We start from the raw sequence: 13,542 nt of genomic DNA on the forward strand, positions 1-13,542 counted from the left end.
AACATTAACAAAAAAACAACAATAAAAATATGTCATATGAGGATATATTTTAAAACTTTTTCACTTCAGCTGTATAACTTTACAAGATTGATCACTTCTCTCGCACTGCCCTCCTCAGTCCATTAAACTCATAATGACATTTTTCATAATAAAAGTCAGATAATATTTGATATGTTCAGAGGTTACAAGGAGGAGTAGGTCGCTGTAACATCGCTGGGTGTGACGGATTACACCTGAATTTAAAAGAGGAATGTCGAGAACTTTCTATGTTTGGCTCTTTGTTTGCAGCTCGCTGAGTGAAAATTAGTCTGACGCAAAACAAGAAAAGAGACATCGTGTCGTTTACACAGACGTCCATGGGAACTGACAACAGGACAATACACCCTTCATATACCGCAGCGTTAAAATAGCCATGTTGACTTTAACCTTTTGTCCGTTTATCTGCCTTGTGATGTGAAATTAACGAACAAAGCGAAGTTAAGAGGAGGATATGAATCTCTGTGACGTTTGTAATGTAGGTTATTTTCTTTTTAAGATGTCTTTTTATGCCTGACTTTATACATTTATAATTTAAATTAAGCTTAATTTAGAGAAAGTAACATAAGGAAAAGGAAATCACCTCAATTTGTCATGTTTTGGATTTATGTTGGATTTACAAAGATGGCTTTATGTCTGAGAAGTTTTAAATGTCTGTGTCAGTGGATGCTTTAGATTAGTGACGTCTGATGTTCTTGTGTTTCAAATACATGGGCCAGACGTGGCCATCGAATAGGCCAGGGGGATCTGGCACCGAGTAGTTCCTGGAGCTTTTGTTTTGTTATTAAAATATGTATATAAATCAATAAATATATTGACTCTCAGCACTCTATTAGCTACTTTAGAGTTTGAGGCCTACGTAGAAATTGTATGAATGGTATTTTCTAAATTTTAGATCATATTTATATATACATATAGGCATATTTCATTATTTTTTATATCCAAAACGAGACAAAAACATTCTCACATTTTGATTAGGGACAGTATGTGGTATCCTAATAGTAATTCATACATTTTTTTATCGTATATCTACAATGAAACAAGGTTAATATTGAGGACTTACACTGAAAAATAGGTCAACGGTGTGTTTACTGGTTTGTTTTAGTGTTTATAAATCTTATATGAACTGTGTAGACTATCAAAGAATGGACGGCTAGTTAGCTTTGTTAAGGTAGCTAAAAGACACTGCTAGCTATTAGCTTAAATAAACTACGTCATTGCTTTTTTAAAATCTCGGATTGCGTCATTAATTTAAACGGTGTAAAATTGTAATTTATGATTTTTTTTCAGTTATCAAAACGTATTTAGCTTTTGAATTTTAGATGTTAATGAAATATAAAAACACATTACTTTTATCGTCTGAAAACCGTCCCTCCATGTTTTTCTGTCCTCTCTTCCTCCAGATGAAGACGGTGCCTCTTAACGGCTCCTCCATGTGTTGGAGGTGAAGACGTCAGGCCTGCAGGTGCAGCTTTATTTGCCACTTCGTCTTAATTTATTACGGAGGTTACGAGCGGCCACCCCGGGCTGCCGTTTCCCCATCAGGAATGCTTTGATGTGGGGAGCAGGCTGGACGGTGGGACGGGAGGATACGCACAGACCCGGACCATCCAGGTGAAACGTGTTGTCTGTGTCCGCTGCATCATTAAGGAAGAGCAGAGGGGGGCCTCCAGAGGTCCTTGAATGGGTTTCCAGGAATCTTTCAGGAGTATCCAGGCGTCATTTCAATACTTCCAGGGGTCGCTCCAAGACGCTCTTGGGAATTTGGAAGAGGCTAAAGGTAGTAATGTGTAGCTATTTTAGGAGTTTCTAGGCGTCATTGAAGAAGTTGCAATTATCTTTAATGTATCCATTCATTCAAAAAGGAGTTCCATTGTTTCATGGTCTTGAAGTCCTGGAGGAATCCAGCAGTAGTACCAATGCAACTTTTAATGGATTCCAAGCATTTATTGAAAGTGTCTTTGTGAGGGTCCAGGGATCTTAAACTTTGTAGTCTTTGCAGTGGTGTGGTGATCCAGTCATCCTTGGAGTCATTACAGGGGTCGAAAGGTCCTCTAGGAGTTTCCAGGGATTCTTGAAGTTGTTTGAGGCGGTTTGAATAAGTTTCAAGTGTCTGTGAAAGTGTCTATTGATCCTTGAGGATATCCCAGGAATCGTTGAAGAGGTTCCAGTTGTTAGAGAACGAGTTTTAGGGTCTTTTACAGAGGATGGAGATCCTCGATGCGATTGCAGGGATCCTTGAAGTGGTTACAGGCATCAGTGGAGTAATTTCAGGAGGCTTTACAGAGTCCAAAGCTTTTTAAAGGATCCAAGAGGAGTGTAGCATCCTTGAATCAACTTTAAAGGGTCTTCAAAGATCTGATGATCCTTGAGGAGATCCCAGGGATCTTTGGTGCAGGTTGCAGGCCTAATTGAAGAGATTTTGGTTGTCTTTGCAGAAGACTTGGGATAGTAAGTCCTTAAAGGAGTTTTAGAATCCTTAAAGGAGATTCAGTGATCTTTGACGGTTTTCCATGGGTCCTTAAAGGGATTCCAGGTAATTATCTGGAGGTTCAGATTTACCTTGTAATATCCATGTATTCTTGAAGAAGTTCCACTGACCTCAAAATCCTAGAGGGATCTAAAAGAAGTTCTCATGGATCCTTACATGAATGAAAAGTTTCAGGGTTTTTGAGTGGTCTGGAGGCATTCCAGTAAGGTCTCAGGCATTATCGGAGGAATTTCAGGTAGCTTTACAAGAGTCTACAGGGCCTAAAGGGTCCGAGGATACTTAGGTGGTTGAAGTGGTTCCAGGCAGTCTTGACGGAGTTTCAAGGACCTTTGAAACGGTCTGGCGATCCATAAGGAACTGCCAGACATCCTTGAAAGGCTTCAAGGCACATTTGGAAATTAAATAGTTTTTACAGGGGTCTTGAGATCTTGTCAAATTTTTTAAGGTCCTTGAAGATGTTTCAGAATCCTTGTAAGAAACCAGGGGTCCATGAGGAGATTCCAGGCAACACTGAGGGAGCTGAAAGGTTCATGACAGGATTCAATGGATCCTTCATATACACATATTCACATAGTTAAGGTGTTATTGATTGAGTTCCAGATCTGGGTCAGGACGTATGATATCTTTTCTGCAAAGCCTTGGTGATTTAGAGGTTTCAGGAGTTTTTGAAGGGACCCACTGAGCTTCCTTGACAGGTCTCCAGGAAATATTGGATTAATTCAAGGAGTTTTTACAATGGATACAGGAATCAGTGAACAAATTCCAGGTATTATGGAATAACTTTCAGGGGCCGTTGCAGGGAGATTAAGGAGATTTTAAGAATCTATTTAAGGGTTTCCAGGCATTTAATGAGTTTAGATATTTGATGCATGTCCAGGAATCCTTCCTGAGTTGATAGGGAATCTCAACGTGGGTTCAAGGCCTTACTTAAGTACTTTCAAGGAACAGTGAGGATCCCTGGGGTCTTTGGTGGATCCTTGAGGGGATTTAGCTTTTAGTAAAGGAATTTCAAAGATCATTGAGACATTTTTGAATCTATGAATTGATTCCGGGTATTAGTAATGCAATTCAAGGGGATACTTGAGTGTTTTTCAGGGCTCCATCAATGGCATTTTTTAAATACATTTCAAGGGTCCTTGTAGGCTAGGAGTTGGTATAGAAATTTTTAGGGATCCCAGAAGTAATGATGTCAAAAATAAAAGAGAAATAAAACTTAAAAATGTCCCTTTCCTCCTTTTAAAATCTTGGACAAACCCTGTATAAAAGCTAAAAAACAGGCTCTAACTGATCACGTTGTCCCTTTTTTAATGGGCACAGACTGGAGAAAGACACAGACACGTAATGACACTTTCTCACACGCTGTCCGGTTTACTCTGGGGTCTGATTGAAACAGCAGCATCTTGTTGGAAACGTCCCGCTGTGCCGGTCGTAAAGTGTAACCGGAGCTGGGTATAGACAGAAGAGCAGAGTGTGGGATCACTGGGGATCCTGTTATGTTAATTAGCCTCTGATGGAGCGACAACACATGCAGCTCAAATACTAAACCAGGCGGGCGGCATTTGTCTCTGTCTGCAGGCTCTGACACCTCGACCTCTCCTCCTTAATGTGCAACAAACAGGACGACGTGTCCTTCAGCTGTGCAGGAAGTACTCGGATCCTTCACTTAGGTAAAAGTACTAATAAACAGGGAAAATAATATGTCATGAGTAAAAGTCCAGCTTTAAAAAAGTCAATTAAGTGAACTACAATCGGGAAAATGTGCTTAAAGTATTAAAAGTAGAATTTCTCAATGCAGAAAAAGGCCTAACCTGTGACTTTAATAAAGTAGATCATTAGACTATTAATACACATGCAATAATATAAAAGCAGGATTTTTAGTTGAATGAGGGGGAGCTCATTCGTAAACTGATGATGATTTTGATTTTGGATTAATCTGCTGATTCATTTCTCCAGTAATCTCAGATTTTGGAAAAAGTGACAAATATTTGTTTTTTCCAACCAACAGTCCAAACGTCAACATTTTTTAGAAATAAAGCAAAAGGATTCAACCAATCAAAAGAATAAGAAGCAAATCCTCACAAAAGGACGAGAAGCTGTAAATATAAAATGTTTCTGGATTTTAAAAAATGATTTAAGTTATTATCAAATTCAACACCTCCTATTTTTGTCAGTTATCATTCCAGCTTTATTTTTGTATACTAAAAAAAATCTTATCAATAAGCTCTTCAGAAAGTAACATACAAAGACAAAAAAAAGTAAAAGTACCTCAACTTTGTGTGTGAAGAGTATTTCAATAAATGTTCTTTCCACTACAGGAATTTTTACATTTCTCTGCACCAGTCTGGATTTCTGATTCCAGAAAATCCTGACAGAACATTTTATTTTAGGGCTGTATCAGAAGAAAGTTAATGTAATATGTTTTAGCCTCATTAGGTTACCATTGATACACCATAGTAATATAGTGTACTTCACTGCAGGCAGCAGTATGGTGCAGTAAAAATACACATTTTGCCCACTAGGTGGCAGACTGGAGCAGGTGAACAGGACTCCGCTACCCTGAGGCCTGTGCAGCTTTAGCAGATAGAACAAATATATATTTAGGAAGTGATTTATTAACACAAAGTTTCTTGTTTTAAACTTGAACTGGTTTGAGGACAATATATAGAAACAGTGAAGTGCCTCTTTTAGAATGAAAACCCCAAAGGATCATGTGATATTTACATTACATGGAATTACTTTGGTCTGATGATGCAGAATATAATCACTCAGAAAAGTAGAAGTAAGGAAAGATACATATTAAAATAAATATATGCTATAAAGAAGATGCCAAAAGCTATAATAGATTAAAAGACATCATGCACATAATGTGTTTTTTAAAGTTTAAAGTAGTGCAGGAATGTGCACAAAGTGAATAAGGAAATCAGTCCCCATTTCTTTGTTCCCTTCCTTCCTGAAAATCTAAATAGAGCAATACTTTACTGATTATCCCTTATATTACTTTTATTTCTTTTTTTATTTACATATATTTTGTACTGAAACTCCAATCTTGATGGCCTGTTATGAAATCTGTCCTGTGATGTATGAACATGCTGTAGATCCATTTCACCACTAGATGGCAGCATATTAAAGGCCAGAGACTCGCTGCTGCAGGAGAACACGTTAAAAAACACAAGGGGATAATATGAAGGGAAACAACAGTTTTAATATTTAGTTATATTATCACCAGTGAAAGTAAAATTCATTTATTAGAATTAATATCTAATATAATCATCACAGAAAACAAATGAATGACTTGTAGTGGAAATTCTATAAATTCATTTCTGATTTCATGAACTCTACTTGAATATTTGCATTTTGTGTTCCTGTGATATGCAACTACATTTCAGAGGGAAATAAAGTAGTTTTACAGCAAAAACATTCATTTACATCGACAAAATAAATAAGAATGTCATATATTTTTGATTAAGATAACACTTTATTTATCGGCAGGGGGTTATTTAAAAATCTAGCAAGCATATAAAGTCATTTAAACTTAAAAGGGGTTCTCTGACTATTTTTTCTATCTAATACGGCTACTGAAGTAATTGTCTGTTTAGTAGAGACACACTTACACACACACAATCAGCCTTTAAAATTGACTTAAATATTGTGAGTACATGTGATTTTTTTATTGCTTGTTTGTATAAAGTCAATAAAGTCAAAAAGCACCAGAATAAAAATCTTTACGACGCGCTCGTCTACTTTTGTTGCTGCCTCTGTTGGTGAGATCTTTCTCTGTGTTTTCAGGAGGGGAAATGAAAAACATATTCTGTGTTTCTTCACCGTCAGAGGTACAACTGGACTTTGCAGCAGTGCTTGTGTTCTCTATCAGGAGGTGAGGTGTTAATACTATTAATGTTATATAACATTAGCTTTTCTTTATTTGACCAACGGAATTTCAAACATCAGTGGTGGAATATATATTTACAAGAGCAGGCCTGCAGTCATTTATACCATACCTTAGAGGTTAATAAAGTACTTTTAATGACATTTCTCTTACAGCACTTGTCAGAATTCTTATCCAATGAAAATTGTTTTGTCCAAATGTGTTGATATTACATCTTTGTGATAAAAAAGGGACTAAGTCTTTATTCGCTGAGATAATCGTCCTACTTCTTCATCTAAACAAAATATGTATCAGCTTTTTAGAGATCTTGTAGACCATGATGCATTGCTGCAGATTGAACATTAAACAGTATATAAAGAACTTCAATTTAGCACAAACTTAAACATCTAAAGGAGTGAAATGCAACATTAATGTAGCAAAAATATTCGCGCAAAACAAACACTGACTACAATAGGCCGATAATACTTTGAAAATTAGGTTTGATAAGCTGGATGTTTACTTGTAGGAGTATTTTCAGCATACTCTTAATAAATGATTTAAATTCTCTAACCACAAACATCTTCTATGTAGAATTGTTGGAAAAGACACGTCAGGCTTTGAAATAGTCGGTACTTTCTGAATTTCTTTTGTTTTAAACACATAATAAAAGTGTGTGGATGTGAGTCTTATGTCTAGTGGTGATATTTACCGACATGTTCAGAGCAGAGCTGCACTATTTTACACCTGGATATAAAGACCGTACCAGTGCTGAGTTTGAAAACGCTGTCAGGTTTTACTTCTGAAGCTGCAGAGTGTCTTACGAATGTTCTGAGTGAGACTAAAGACATCAGCCTGCTTTATTTGGGAAACTTTGGGGTTTATTTGGCATACTCTTCACATGCATTGGTGATCACAGTGTTCACAGTACTTAAACATGCTTTACAGGAAATAGATGACGGATTTTCAAAACAAAGCGAGTCCTCTACATTCATCCGTTTTGGTTTAAAGTCCACGTGACATCTTGACAGCGTGATGTCAGGAGGAGTAACATCAGCTTATCAGAGGGTGATTGATTGACACAATTCAAACAAAACATCGACAAAAATAATACATACACCGGAAGTCCTTTCACAATAATACATTTTTGGTGTCCCCTGCTGCAGCTCGTTAGAGTCTAGGTGGAGGAGTTGAGGATGCGGGAGTCTGCGGAGTCGGAGCGCTCTTCGTACTCCTCATCAGGGGAGTAGAGGCCCGGTTTGGGTCCCAGCGTGCAGCTCTCCTCCTGGAGGCTGATTCGCTGCTCCTCGGAGGCTCTGGAGGAGAGGAGGGGGGAGCTGCGGAACACGGAGCCTGCGGGGCCTGATGCGGGGCCTGCGGGGGAGAAGGGCGACACGTACTGTGCGGCCGAGCGCAGCTGGTACTGCTGCTGCAGCGCCATCGTGTTCCACAGAGTCACGTCGTTGTGCATGAACGGGCTGGCCTGGCTGCGCGTGAGAGAGTTGCGCAGCATGAGCGGGTAGCGCGTGGGCTGCGGGAAGGACGGGTGCTGCAGGGGGACACCCAGCGGGCCCGAGGCAGAGTCGGATGTGAATCTGAGGGACTCAGGGACCCGGAAAGCAGAGCCAACAGACCACTTAGCGGAGGAGGAGACGGGGTGGTAGGAGCCCAGCGCGTGCTCGAACAGGTGTCCGTTTGAGGGCAGCACCAGGGCGTCCGCGTGCGGGTCTGAGTGCGCGTGCGCGCTCCCGTCAGGACTCCTGCTGGACAGCAGAACCTCGATGGCCCCCACCAGGTCCCCCCCGCAGCCCCTGAGGATGAGCTCCAGCACGGGGGGCTTGTGCGCGGGGAAGATCTTCTTGAGGACCTCCAGCGGGGGCCGGTTGGCTCTGAGGCTGAAGGGCAGGTTGATGGAGCCTGTGAGGCCTTCAATGATCACGCTCTGCTCCGAGGGGCTGACGGGAAACTTCTGAGGGCTCTCGGCTTTGGCCTCCTTCTCTGTGCTGCCGGCTTTGGGGAGGCTGTAGCGGCTCTCCTCCGGCTGGGAGGGGGTCTCCGGGGGCTCCGGGGTGTAGCAGGAGTTCGGTTTGGAGCCTTCAGGGGAGCTGACCGGGTCCTGCTCCTTCTCGCTGGAGCTGCCCCCGTTTTCACCTCCTGACACCTCATCAGGAGCGTCCTCTGCCGGATCTGCAGGACCAGAGACAGTCAGAGTTTAAACAAAGACAAAAACAAACAGTCAGCTGAAAGAGCAGCGCACACATCTGTTAGACTTATTTTGTGCCCTTCTTAATGCAAACTTAAAGAGGAAACGTAACGTGTAATCAATCTCCTGCCCTCTTGTCTCCACACAGAGACAAATGTGGATTCTCTCGCTGCTCTCCTGCAGAGCTGTTAACTCAAAGTGCTGACTGTCAGTGACGCCGTGTCAGTGAGGGATCTGCCGTCGATGCCCTTTTCCCCACACTTTGTAAACAGATCGCTCGTTGCTCGGTAACTTTTCATCTCCAGTTGACCTCGTGCAGAGAAATATGGCGATTACATTCGATCCTTCTGTCCGCCGCTGATTACTGAGACCTTTTAAAGCTCAGCTCGGTGTGTGAGGCTGCACGTGCGAGCTGATCTGAGGTCAGCTGATCGGTGCTGCGCGTGTCCAAATGTTTGAGAAAGAAATGACGGCAAAATCTGTTCTGATAGTGAAATATTCAATTATTATAGTCAGTAATGTGGGAGGAATACTGAGCATAAAACCGAGATAAAAATTAATTTGCGTCACAACAAACAGAAGGACAAATACTCCAATCAGAGCAGCAGATGTGGGTTAAAAAGGAAGTTTACAGTTACTGAATCACCACGTTTTAAATATTCTGTTATAAATAATAAACAGGATTTAAACCAAGTAAATGTTTGTTATTTTTATAAGTCTATACAGAATAAAATCTTTCATCGCCAAAAGGAAGAAATTGTCAAGAAATCTTCAAGAAATAAAAGAATAAATAAATAAAGACAAGAATACTTCTACTGGGCCAAAACAAATTAATCCCCTATAATAAATAAAATATACTACTTAGGTTTGCTGTTCCTCGTGAGATCCACCGGTTTAAAAATAAATATTGCAAAATATCACAAAAGAAACACTTTATATTTATACGTTAGCAGCCTCACAAAGCAGCACAGCGACAACGTTTTAAATCAGCCTGTTTTATTTCTTCTAATTCTTTTGTGGTGCTGTAACATTTAAAACGTCTTTCCTTTCTTATTTTGATCATTAAAAATCGCTTTAAGCTTTATCTGGTAAAATAAATACATACTTTCCTTTGCCCTGCAATCAATAATAAACGATATATCCTGCAACAAAAGAGCGCACAATGAAGAGGACAGTGTTTTTCTGTGTACCCAGAAAACAAATGTAACACAACAGTCAAATCAGACCCAATGTAACACAAATAACACCATCAAATACAAAACATAGAAACTGTTGGTCAGATAAAAAATAAACATCTCAGTCTGCAGTATTATTGACAAATAACTCTCCCCTTCCAATATTTACAACTTCATTTTAACGTTTTAAAATATAAAAACATTAAATAGAAAATGTGTAAGAAGAAATGTTATTTCTGAGATGCCAAAAGCGATATTTCTGTGTTTTCATTTATTCGCATTATCGATATACATTTGGTCTTTATTTACTTAGAAATAACATCTCTATAATTTGGCGTTATTTCTCAAGTTTTATAGTTTTCATTAAATTAAATAAAAGTTCTAACTTATCAGAAATATCCAAATGTAAACATTAAGATTCCCTCCTCTCCTCTCCCCTCTCCTCCTCACCTGCACATGTTTGCGCTCCAGCCTGCACCGCCTCCGCGCTGCTCCACCTCAGCTCCAGCTCCTCCGTCCTCTGCGTGGCTCCCTGGTTCCCCTCTCCGGCTCCCGCCATGCCGATGCCGGGCAGCACTCGGAGCGACTCCGGGATGAGGCTCTCCAGGCTCTCGTTGGCCTGCTGCCTGCGGAGCGCCACCTGCGCCGCCATGACGCGCTGCCGCTCGATGATAAGGATGCACTTCTCGCACGTGCAGTCCTTGAAGCGGCAGTAGCGCTTGTGACCTTTGAGCCACGAGAGCACGCCGTGGTTCCGGCACCGCGCGCACTTGGGGGTCCTCTGCAGCGGGGCCCGGGGCTGAGACACCGGAGCCCCCATGTACAGGTAGGGGGACCCGTAGCCGTTCATTCTGTCAGACGCGGTTTGTTTTCCTGGACCCACGAGAGCGTCTGCGGGGCGGCGAGGCGGGGCGGGAGTGATGTTGTCGAGATGGAGCAGGATGGAGCTGCTCTGCCTCACGCATGACACGATGAGGAGAAGAGGAGTGGGCTTGTCGCGCAGGATCCACCTTTCCTCCGGCTGACAGCACAGATATGCATCAGGCTGACACGCGCTTATGGAGACGAGTAACCAAACGCTGTCACTCGCGTCAACGCGCATGCACGCTGCAAAAAATGTCCACGAGAGGCAAAAACAAAAACTGGCAGTGAGGATCAGCTAACCTGCATGTTTCCCTGTAAGGCTGCAGAGTCTCCTTTAAAACAAGGAATGTAACACTTCAGGATTCAAGAGAACATTTGTGTGCAGTGGGAACAAACGTGCTCTCTTTTATCAGCAGCTCAGAGATAAGAAGGCTTGGATTCCTGTTGCTGATATGAAAGGGATACCGCAGCTTTATCAGTGGAAAGCTGCAACATTATCTGCAGAAATGTTTCCAGGAAAGCCTTTACTGCAGCACAGGCCTTTAATGTGATATGTTATAAGACTGCATGCAGGAGACCTGAGTCCCTGCATTAAAAACTCAATCTAAAACATTTGTAAGGGGGTAAAAGATTAGGAAAAAAACCTATTTATACAGAAAATACAGTTACATCGAACAAATGTAATCTTAGAATAGCATCATAAATACCTAATATCACATGTGTAAAGCTTTCAGGTCAAAACACTGATTACTCTGCAAATGCTCAACACAAAGAAAATAAAGTTGCAGCTGAATAAACTGCCGCTCGCGACACATCTAACAGATTATAAACAAGAAAACTGAGTCTGCTCATGTAAGAAATATACATTCAATTTCAGGGGAGGCTAAAATACTAAATGTGCCTTTTTTCGTGGGCAGATTAAAATATAGTAATTCCTCAAGTAAAAAACATACAATTTAAGCTGAAAATGCAATTATTATTGCCTGAAAGATATGGAAGCCTATATTCTTGACTGTCGTCGGTATATAATGCCATAATTTGGACATCCAAGGGGTCTAAACTGTCCTATAACGAGTCCCTGCATGAAACAGACGACCATTTAATCATTTGGAAAGATAAAAATAAAACTTTTCAGACAAACTGCAGAGAAAGTTCATATTGGTACCTACTTGTAGGTTTTGAGGCGTACATTTCTTATTTTAACAAGTAAATATGGGGATGAAAACATGACAAAAGCAACCATAAATTCTCTTTTGTAAAAGATTTGTGATGTGCAAAGAGAACTGAGCAAATATGACATCCAAGCTGTCAACAATGAGGCATGCAGGGGAAAGAAACTAGTCCCTGCTTGGAAATACGACCAGTTAGAGATTCTTCATCACATTAAAGACCAATTGGATTTTTAACACAAAATGTAACATCGAAATAAAGGAATAAATATTTAAAATATATCTAATCCAAGTAAAAGTTCAATTGTTTCACTCAGCTGAGACTTACGGATGTTTTTAGGTAAATATCCAAATACATTTAAATTTGTAGGAAATGAAACAAGTATTTCAAGATGTAATTTAATTAATAAAGTCAGATTTGTTTATATTCCCTCTTCCTGTTTGCCTGCAGGCCCTTCATTCAGACAAACCGCTCGCAGCTCCTCGCACCTTTTACACAATCGTACATAACTTAGATGATTAGCTCTCTGCATGTATAAAAGGCCTTTGGGAACTATGTCGAGGACGCTGATATGTCCCTTCTGCTGGACTAATAGAGGGCATTGAAACATAACACCGGACAAAGCCGGGGCCCATTTCTGACCGTAAAAAAGGTTTATTCAAGCAAATAATGGGATCGGAGGCTGCGCGGCTCACAGAGAATAAGAGCACGGTAAACTTCCCCACATGCAGCCCGTCTCCAGGGCTATTAAGCTTTTAATTGGAAAATAGCAGAGGAAATTTCAAGGTGACTAGAGTGGCTTTGCAGTTTGTGCCGGCCGAGTAGATTTGTGGGAGTGGGAGGCGGTGGGTTAACGCCTACAGCACAACGCATAATAAATTTATTCATGTTGTTCGTTGATAAAGAGTAAAACACAAACCAGAATAAAAGTTTATACTGCAGGTTTCACTGGTATTAGCATGAGGCCTGATGCCTTTTTTTTATTCTGATGCACTGCAAAGAATATTTCATGCTCAGGTCCCGTGTGCGTTTAATAAAGAACACAGAATAGGTTTTAAGTAACGAGAAATACATGATCTTTATTAGCTTTGTGATAGACTACTGTATCATCAGGACGGGCTATAACCTGAAATGTTATACAGGTGTGTTTGTGGGAATTAAAAAATAAATAGAACTGTAATATTTGAATAAAATATACAATAAAACAAATAACTTGAAATAAACCTATAATAAATTGTAAAAACTCTCCTTTAATATTAAGATTAAGAAATACTTTATAAATCCCAGAAGAGCATTTTTTTTCGCTCTGTTATTACAAACATGCTACACACACACACGCACGCACACGCACACGCACACACACACACACACACACACACACACACAGGCCCGATAAACACACATGCACAAACAGGACTCTATGGACATGCATTAATGGAAAGATGTCAGTGTGCACATGGACGTGCGCCCCGAGCAGTTGGGGAATTCGGTGCCTTGCTCAATAGTGCCCAGGAAAGGAACTGGCACCTCTCCAGCTACCAGTCCCATTTGCTATGCTTGGTCCAAACGGGGACTTGAACCGCCCACCCTCCTGTTCCCAAGTCCCTACAGACTGAGCTACCGTCTACCCTTACAGCGCCATCATCAGGTTAATAATGTTCCCTCCAGCTTCAACTGTGCAGCTTTTTGCGCTCACTACCAAATTTGCATTGTGTCTGACTTTTAAGTTCGATTTTTATTG

The 13,542-nt window shown here is 40.7% G+C and overlaps 1 protein-coding gene across 3 annotated transcripts; it reads right to left on the reverse strand.

The window, feature by feature from the left end:
- Positions 1–7,566: 7,566 nt before the first annotated feature.
- Positions 7,567–10,617, reverse strand: dmrt3a (doublesex and mab-3 related transcription factor 3a). Of its 3 annotated transcripts, none has more exons than XM_069683872.1 (2): positions 10,254–10,617; positions 7,567–8,603 (listed from the first exon to the last, which is right to left on the reverse strand). In XM_069683872.1, exons 1-2 carry the CDS (start codon positions 10,615–10,617, stop codon positions 7,567–7,569), a joined length of 1,401 nt encoding a protein of 466 aa, XP_069539973.1. The 3 variants fall into 3 exon arrangements, with proteins under 3 accessions (XP_069539973.1, XP_069539972.1, XP_069539971.1); XM_069683871.1 differs by having other exon boundaries at positions 7,567–8,576; positions 10,218–10,617; XM_069683870.1 differs by having other exon boundaries at positions 7,567–8,593; positions 10,187–10,617.
- Between the last annotated feature and the right edge of the window lie 2,925 nt (positions 10,618–13,542).

Source organism: Semicossyphus pulcher, unplaced genomic scaffold, assembly GCF_022749685.1.
Source record: "Semicossyphus pulcher isolate SPU_LCO1_2020_fin unplaced genomic scaffold, fSemPul1.0.p SCAF_6, whole genome shotgun sequence".
In the NCBI taxonomy this organism is placed as follows: domain Eukaryota; kingdom Metazoa; phylum Chordata; class Actinopteri; order Labriformes; family Labridae; genus Semicossyphus; species Semicossyphus pulcher.

What these genes read in the sequence shown, in the direction of transcription:
- dmrt3a (XM_069683870.1), bottom strand. Translation starts at nt 10,617, where the DNA reads ATGAACGGCTACGGGTCCCCCTACCTGTACATGGGGGCTCCGGTGTCT. An exon ending in AGGGGAGAGGAGAGGAGGGA is followed by an intron (nt 8,594 to 10,186) that starts ATCTTAATGTTT and finishes TTAAACTCTGAC; the next exon opens with TGTCTCTGGTCCTGCAGATC.